Source organism: Scatophagus argus, chromosome 8 (genome assembly GCF_020382885.2).
Source record: "Scatophagus argus isolate fScaArg1 chromosome 8, fScaArg1.pri, whole genome shotgun sequence".
NCBI classification, from domain to species: Eukaryota; Metazoa; Chordata; class Actinopteri; family Scatophagidae; genus Scatophagus; species Scatophagus argus.
In genome coordinates this window covers 19,337,633-19,346,714 of record NC_058500.1, presented here as the reverse complement: position 1 = coordinate 19,346,714, position 9,082 = coordinate 19,337,633, and the positions used below count along the sequence as shown (strand labels likewise).

Here is a 9,082-nt window from a genome sequence, read left to right as displayed (position 1 = left end):
ATCCATCAGTCTTCTTACTTCATTTCATGGACACAATACTACAGGTCCTGCCCTGTGGAGTGCCAGAAACACTCAGACATGACTGTGTAAAAAGGCTGCCTCCATCTTACTGTAATTCTAACCAGGAAGATCAACACAGTTGTTGTGGCTTGTTGTTTTGACTGGAGCCTTTTACCTCTCGGTTTCTTAACTCATAATTATCTCACTTGCCCATCCATATTCAGGCTCAGTGCATGTAAACACAGGCGGGCATTGGTTCCATCTTTCCCAACAGGATGCTTGCTTCATCCACAAGCTTTTCAAGTAGGAGGCTGAGACCATGAGAGAGTCTGACTTATCAACATGAAGAGGTGTAACATCTGTAGGAGCTGCTTTCTTTAACCTTACAAACGGTAAGCTTGTCTGTGGAATGACAATAGAATCGGTTTTTATTTGTCATGCTGAAGTATGAGCAGTTTCCCAGTGTGAGTTCAGACTCTAAAAAAAACAAACAGAGGAAGTATTTCAGTTCTCTGCAGACAGCCAACTGACAGGAAGGAAGGAACAGCTACTACGCTGCGACTTGTTGAAAGCTTTTTGGCACTTTTATCTTCAATTCTTCAGAAGCTTTAACTCCTTTCGTTCTCAGGGTTCTATGAAAATTTAAACTACAATCTGGCAAAAAGGGGGAACTAAAGCTTAGCAGCACCCCCTCCACCTACCTCCAGCATACAATATCCTCTTTTGGACCCAACCAGCCCCCATTTTTTTCATGTTATCTCATTGGTTTTAGTGGGGTACACACACAGTGGGGATGATTGTCTGGGCAGATGGTGCTCTGTGTGTGGACTAGAAGCTGAGCCGAGGCAAAGAGGGGCAGATTCCTCGTCCATCATGGGATGCTGCAGCGTGACTCAGAGGCATACTGGAGTGGATGAGGTGGGCCCTGATGAGATCGAGCTCCTGGAACTCTCTGGAGACAATATAGGGTAAGACATACATATAAGTTTACAGTTTAAAACTAAGAAGTAAAATAGAAATGGTGGGGAATTCACACACTTGCAACTGTACTTACACAGTATTACAGAGGAGCTAAGAGCTACAGGGATACAAATGTTACTTCAGGCTTATTGTGAATTAAATCATCTTTATTGTTCTTATTTTCAACACTTTTGAGAGTGCGCCTCTTCCGTTTGTTTAAATGTGGTTTTGTGTAATGCTGAGCTCTGAAGAAGGGAGGAGTGGCATTCTGTGAAATGAAAAGACCACTTTTTTTAACTTCTGTGGTTTTCTTTGGCATGTCGTGCATCATGTTCTGGAGCTGAACATGTAAAACACAAGAGGAGGTAGCCTCCGACGTAACCTTTTTGAAAGTTACTGTATGAGTAACAGGATGTGCTTTAACACACGCACACACACAAAAATACTTCCAGGTAATGTAGTAAAGGGAAGGTTCAGTTATGAACCATTGATGAAAACACCTGCTGAGCAACAGATTGCATTCATATGATTTTCACCCAGAATTCAGTGAGTCAGGAGGACTAATTGGCTCTTATTTACACAAAATGAACTTGGAAGTCGGTGATGCTGCACTGATGTGATTAGCAGATTACTAGAAGACAATGGCTGTAGCATGAAGTACAGAGTGAGGGCGGGACAAATCCTACCTCGATCTAAGGCTGGGGGATTAGCAGAGGCTAATCACAACAGGAGCTAACAGTCCTTATATGTGACTGTTAAATAATTACCACATATGGTTGAAAGTCACTCATGTGTGACTGTTACAAAGATCCCCATTGTATAAAAATACTCACAGATGTCTGTGGTGTGAGATTCACATATACACACAAATACATGGCTGTGTCCAAATTCCATTTACACTATTTACTAAATCTCACAGTGTGCTATTTTTGATCAGGTTGATTTACAAGAAATGAATTAGATTACATTAGATCTGATTCAATTGGAATACGCTGGATTAGATTCAACTTCATTGTCTTTGCAAATAGTCCAGGACTAAATTGATGAAATGCAGTTTGGTATCTAGCCAGAAGTACAGATGCAGGCCATGTGGATATATGTATGTACAGATAAATAAGCTTTGAGTACACTTTGTGTTGAATATGTATGGTATAAAGAGTTGAAAGATATGATATGCTATACAATATGAAATATGATTCACTTGTGCTTAAATATTTTTCGTAGTATATATATTTTCATAGGAGTTTATAGCATGAACCAGTGTCCCTGTGGACAGGCCATTACAAAGAGCATGCAAAACTCATGAAGAGAATGCATACAAAATAGCATAAAGTGATGAAATTACTATAAAACACAGGATCATTCAGTGTTCATGACTGATACCTCCTTAAAAGCTGTTTCAGCTTCATCTGTCCAAAGTAGGATATACCAAACAGAATGTTGCATCTAACAAAGTGGAACAAAGCTCATGTCTGAAATGGACAAAGGCTGAAAAATATGGTGGTAAATGGTCAGCAGGTGGGTCTGTCTCTACTCTGACAACTGTAATCAGATTATGTCTGGCTGGTGCTGTGCTGCGAGGGGGATGGGGGGTGTTGAAACAGCTCATTTAAATTGTGATATGTCCAAATGCTACTTAGTCTATCTGTTTTCCTTTAGGCTCACCAGGGCCATAGCTAGTCCAAACACGTGCCACTGGGAAACACATATAAACAGGGGCTCACAATCATAGTTATGGTCAGTATAGAGCCACCAGTCTGCTGACTTACATGTCAGACTGACTTTCTGCAGCACAACAAGCACTTGACTTCACACTGACATGACAGATAAGAAATTATTTCAGTTTCTTGTCACATCTGTTCCACAATGAGGCCACAAATCTAACCACTGTGCCTCTACACCATCAGTACTAACTGCTGCCACGTGACAGTCCTGTCTGATCAATGTGTTAACGTGTGTTTTTATACAGAGTGTGGAGTCTGGGAGAAACCAGGCTTCAGTTGTCAGTGAGGAACAGCAGAGATGAGCAACTGCCACCAACACTACCACCACCACCACCTCCGCCAGGCTGCCCTTCAGAACAGCACCCGGAAAAAGAGGTTAACACGTGTGTGTGTGTGATTGTGTGTGAGATGCGGTTGTGTGTCTGTGTGTTGTGTTGAAAAGTGACAAACACACAAGCGGAAAAGTAGTGCACTTTTCACAAAAAAAACCCAAAGTGCGGCTCACTTTGCGCAAACACTTTAACTCTTTTTAATGTGAGATGGGCCTCATATGAATATCAAAAGTTTCCACTTGGCTGTTATTTGTATTTAGGCCAGACACACACTAAACACACTGTATGAATTTCCATGACGAAAGTGAGAAATTCTGCATTCCCTGTTTGGTGTGATTCAAACTTTACAGGAAATAAAGGAGGAAAAAAACACTTGAACACATCCAAACTCCCCCAGAATAACACCACACAGTCTTCACGCATGTGTTCCTAGAAGATATCTTATATCTTAGATGTCTAAATCCCCTTTGTTGGGCAACATCTTGCTCTAACAACAATGATTAGAAGCTTGTAAAACAGACACCAATTTGCTGAGTAATGCATGACTCATTCACACTGTGAAACATATGGCCACATATAAATATTGATGGCAGTGGTGATAAAAGAAGGTACATTTATGCAACAGACTGTCAGGATCCTTACAGCAACATTTCAGCAAGATTTGTTGCAACCCACTACAAAGGCTGCAAAATATTCAACTCTACAAAGTATTGTTTATTCACAGTTGGGCTGATACACATGTGTGTCTGTAGGTGGTGCTGTGGGGCAGGAGCAGAGACGAGTTGCACCGCAGGATTTACTCTCAACAGCCAATCAGGGAGTGGGAGGGCCAACCTCCCCACATGTACGGAGAAATCATCCACTCCTCCCTGGTGTCTCTCTACACCAGCTACACACAGGTAACATGACCCCACACATGGGCGTCTGCTGGGAGTCACGAGGTGTGGCTTCATCAATGCATCATCTTAAAGGGGCATAATCTAAAATTCATTTAAAGAATGAATTTTTAATGGTTTTCCAGCTGTTTTATTCCATACAATACCCGAAGCTCATTCTGTCTGACAAGCAACACATTTTACAGAAAAATAGTAAAACAGGTTTTATTGCTGTGAACTTAAGAAGGAATGATGGAATCTCTGCACAAAGTATTTGAGAAGCAAACATTATGAACTGACTCTTTAGGAGACAACGCTGCATTATCTTTGTCATTTATCTTTGCTCCCACAGGGAACCAGTGAACACTTCCTGGTGTTGTTCTCTTTCCACCTGCTGATCCTCTCCCTGGACCACTCTCAACAAGACTTCATTTATGAGGTATTCTTTGTGCATTTTACTTTGAAAAGAGAGTTGCTGCTGAATGTAAAATAGTGTTAGGAACAGAGAATAGTGTTAGATAAGCTACTTACAGTAATTCTAGAACAGTAATTATGAAGATATACACAGGACACAAAAACATATTAATCAAGAGCCTAATTAATTCTTACACAGCTGAAAGATTTCTGTAAGCTGCCAGCTAAGCTTCAACCACATATTAAAGCTGCACTACTCAAAATTTTTATATTAACAACAGATATATATAATGTAAATGTTGGCATCACGGTGGCAAACCTATGTAGAATTATTCTGCCCATCCTGCCCCGTGAATGTGGTGAATGCGACTGTATGTTATATATGTATATATACATATATACTGTTACCTCAGAGGCTGTAAATGTTTAATATTGACTTCCAAAAGATAGCCCCACCATGTAGGAAAATGCTGGTCAATTTGACATTTTTAATTTATTTTGGCTCAGGTTTAACACATAGTAGGCTCATGTAGACATAACCTCAACCAACTATCACTGTGCATTTGATGTACTCATCCTGCAGAATCCAAACAACTAGTGTTGATGCTGGTTTGTGTTGTTGTGGAACTACTATTAATAAGACCTTGAGAGGAAACTGAAGCACTGTGACAGACATCATTTTTTCTTGAGCTTTGTGTTGTCTTATCTCACAGGGCATCCTGCCCCTTTCCGGACTGTCTTTGCAAGCCGTCTGTGTGGACCCTGACACATCACATTCACCACACATGTTTGAGATCAGCGGTGAGTGGAAGTTACCAAGTTCAGCTAAGACATGACAACACAATGTAAAGCTCTGAGTGTTATTATTGTTCTTTTTTCCAGGTCCAGTGATGGACTCCAAATTCTTCACATGTCCCAGTGCTGCAGAGTTAGAGAAGTGGATGCATCACATAGAAGATAGGATATACAAGTCAATGATCCATCCCATGAGTCTCTCCCACTGTGCTCTCTCCTATCTAGTAAGCAGCTAGCCATGAAAAAGCACTCTGATGGAGATGTAATGTAATAAATTAGTCACATACAGTATTTCTCCTGTAGTTACCCTGTGATGAGCATTGGAAAAGAGAAGAGCTGAAAAAGTACTTATTACAAGCCCCAATCTGGCAGTGGGAGGGCTCGCCGATACAGCACATGGGTCAGCTGGGATACATATCTATGGTCCATATCATCAACACACAGAGACAGGTAAGAAATACTCTTCACACTGTGTTAATAATCTGCTTTATGAATATCAGTGTTTGGCAGGCAGTTTCCAAAACAGCGATCTGATGATTCAGTTGGACAAACTCATATGCCGGAGACCACGGAACGATGTCACCCAAACAAGCCTGATTTGTTAAAATCGAACTATAAATGTCTTAAATCAGGCGTTTATACAGGCCTAATGCTGTCATAAGGATAAAGAAGGATTTAGGAATTACTCATTTGTGTACATAAATTAGTCATTTATGTTCTCCAGTTATTTGATTTAAGTGCACTAATTAAGTAATTTTGACTATAATAAAATGTTGCTAGAATCTGAGGTATGTCCCTGAGTCTCATTCCAAAATCACTTACATCAGATAAGTCCATTGCCTGACAACTTTCACTGTTGACTCTGCTCTGCATTCATCTACACAGTGGTATATAGTTGTACCTATAGTTTACCTAACTGGCCCCCTTGCTGCAATGTTACCATGTCATGTGAGAGAACAATGTTATTCACAGCACTGATGGACAAAAGTACAAAATAGGACACAAATAGTAATAAACTGCAATTATGCAATTTATTTGCAACTTGTGGCACACGTGAACATGATAAATATGATGTGTCCACACTGCATTATAGAGAACATTATTTTAAGTGTCACATTATTTTGTCAGTGGCACGATCTGATCTGACAGCCGACAACAGTAACATTGTTGGCTTTGTTTTTGCAGGGACCCCAAGAAAGACTGATGGTTCTCTTCCCTCAAGATGTCCTCCTTCTGTCAGTTGACAACAAGCGTCTGAATATAAGATATGAGGTAGTGACTCTATGGGAAAAAGACATAATACTATCTCTACAACAGTAGTGGCATAACTATGTGTCCTTGGAATCTCTGCACAGGGGTGGTTCTTTTCACACTTGACAAAACGTACAGCATAGGTGGACCATTTTGTAACTCACACCTTCCAGCTACAGCATGAGTGACTTTCAGTCGGTAGCTAATTTGAGTAAATTTTGAGTCTTTTGAGCATTTTATTGAAGAGAAAATTCCTGCACAATTTACATGATTTCTTCTTCTCCTGTGACATTTGTAACAGGGCAGATTGGCCCGACACAGTGTCAGAGCAGTGGAGAGGTCAGCCTTGCCTGGATGGATGGAGTTTGAGCTAATAGGTTGACATCAATACTTTTTTATTATTAGATTCTAGCAAAAGTGTGCGATTGAAACAGCCATTTCATATGATTGCTGCTGTGTTTTAGGTGACCTGATGGAGCCTCTGTTGATCTCTTGTGCCTGTCAGGAGGATTATTGGAACTGGATCTTTCAGTTACAACAGGTTAGACTGTGCTGTCTGACATCTTTAAAGCAGTAAAATAAAATGAGCAAAAAGGGGCTAAAAAGCTGAGTACAGCTGAGGGAAAAGCTGTTAAGTTGAAAATACATATTTCATATATTATTTTATCAGTACTGTATCAGGAGGAAGTGCTGTGATATGCACTATAAAGACAAAAGTACTGGGAAGATGCTGTTTTTCAGGGGTGGGGCTCGGCCACTTACTTCCAGTGAAGGGAAATCTTAATGGTTCAGCATAGCAAGACATTTTGGACAATGCTATGCTTCAAACTTTGTGGCCACAGTTTGGGGAAGGTCCTTTGCTATTCCAACATGACTTTGCCCCAGTGCACAAAGCAAAGTCCATAAAGACATTGTTGAATGAGTTCGGAGTGAGTCCTGATCTCAACCCCATGGAATAGATATTGCCAGCCAGCCCTTTTGGTCCAACATCAGTGCCTGACCTCACAAATGCTCTATTGCATGAATGGGCAAAAATTCCCACAGAAACACTCCAAAATCTTGTGGAAAACCTTCCCAGAAGAGTGGAAGCTGTTAAAACTGCAAAGCTGTCTATGCACTTAGAATGCAATGTCATTAAAGTCCCTGTTTGTGTAATGATCAGGTGTCCCAATACTTTTGTCTTTATAGTGTAAAACTGGTGTTTAGTATGTTTTAGCGTGGTGGTTTGACTGTGTGCTTTGAGCAGGACAAGATTTGTGATTTTTATTCAGTTTATGCTGTTTGGCTTGTTTTTAGAGAAAGTCAAACTATAGCATTTTACAGGAAAAAAGCAGATATTTGAAGCTTCTATAATTGATATTTTTGGTATTTATAGTGCATTAAATGACTGTGTAATGACAAGGGGATGCACCCACTGAGAATTATAACCTGGCACTGCAGTTTCCCTCTACACTGCAGAGTCTTACATTGTCTTTCAGGGCCTGTTTTGGTTTTCTAGCCTGCAACTTTACTGTTCAGTGTTCTCATCAGAATAGCAATTTTTCATTTTCAGCAAACAAAAACTTACTGTACCTGCCCAGTACCACATGGTAGACACAGTTAGCTGGTGAACATAAAGAGCCAGACATTTCCTGCAGGAGTTGATATCAACCAACAGAGCTAAAAGGAGAGTGAATGTTGGACTGGGTTCATAACACCATATAAATACTAATATGTTGCTCCCTATCTGCAGGATGTGTCAATTAGCAACTGTTGTGAAAACAATTGGGGAGATGACAGTATGCCAGTGTTGTGTGTACAGTTTGTTTCTGCTGTCTCCAAGTAGAAAAAAAATCTGTTATGCCAGTTTTAGATTTATGATAAGGACCCCCAGGCTAACAGTTATTGTTTTAGCCCATTTACTACTAATATAATGCATTTTTCCATTGTTACTTTCTGACACATGCTGTGGTGTTTTACAGTTGTGTTTTATTCCATGCAACCTTCCTATCTTAGGTAGAAATATCAGCTTGTATAAACTTGTTTGAGATCAGAAGCACGCTGGTTTTTTCTTCTTTTTTTCTGTGGTCATTGTCTGGAATTGCAGCTGGAATATTTTGTGCTGGCAATAAATATCTGCGTGCGTCAAGGTGATGTTTAATACCTTAAAAGTGAAGCATCAACAAGATTTTCTGTTTGATCTGCAGCCAGACAGAAGCAGCAACATTACTGTGAGTCCTGCTGCCCCTCCAATCATGCCCAAGTTGCACAGGAGCAGGAAGGAGTCCCAGGGACCGATGATAACAACTGACCAATGTCACATCAATGGACGCAGCTGACTCATCAGAAAAAAAGCATGAAAATTCACTGTAATTATAAATCTAAAATAAAGTGTAGATATCATGTACATATTACTTTTTTGTCTAATTGTGCCACAAAATGGAGATACAGCAGTGAATTGGTTTTGAAATGTTCTCACCCTCTATTTGGGTGACTTTGTCACTCAAAGGGACCGAGAAGATACTTATAGTTCTCTTTCATGTGGGGACAAACAGAAACAAGGTCATAACCCAGTTTGAGTTTAGACCTCAGCAGAAAAAATGTTAGCTGTAGAGACTGTAGAGCTGTAAAGGTTACCAAAGAAAATAGAAGTAAAGGAACGGCACATATTTAACTGTGATGTCTTCTCCATAAAATACTTAATGTTTGACTTGTCCACAATAAAGAGTTTAAAAACAATGCAACATAAACT

At 40.1% G+C, this 9,082-nt stretch overlaps 1 protein-coding gene across 1 annotated transcript; it reads left to right on the top strand.

Annotated features, from left to right (window-relative positions):
- Positions 1-106: 106 nt before the first annotated feature.
- LOC124063009 (probable pleckstrin homology domain-containing family N member 1) lies at positions 107-9,080 on the top strand. Its single transcript, XM_046396203.1, has 12 exons — positions 107-392; positions 773-968; positions 2,930-3,059; positions 3,769-3,915; positions 4,244-4,330; positions 5,019-5,106; positions 5,188-5,324; positions 5,404-5,550; positions 6,286-6,372; positions 6,653-6,728; positions 6,816-6,892; positions 8,538-9,080. Exons 2-12 carry the CDS (start codon positions 874-876, stop codon positions 8,667-8,669), a joined length of 1,203 nt encoding a protein of 400 aa, XP_046252159.1. The 5' UTR covers positions 107-392; positions 773-873; the 3' UTR covers positions 8,670-9,080.
- The last annotated feature ends 2 nt before the right edge of the window (positions 9,081-9,082 follow it).

Bases quoted from the DNA above. Each gene is read 5' to 3' on its own strand.
- LOC124063009 (XM_046396203.1), top strand. From the start codon at position 874: ATGGGATGCTGCAGCGTGACTCAGAGGCATACTGGAGTGGATGAGGTG. The intron at 3,916-4,243 runs GTAACATGACCC...TTGCTCCCACAG, and splicing joins TCTACACCAGCTACACACAG to GGAACCAGTGAACACTTCCT. The intron at 6,373-6,652 runs GTAGTGACTCTA...CATTTGTAACAG, and splicing joins GTCTGAATATAAGATATGAG to GGCAGATTGGCCCGACACAG.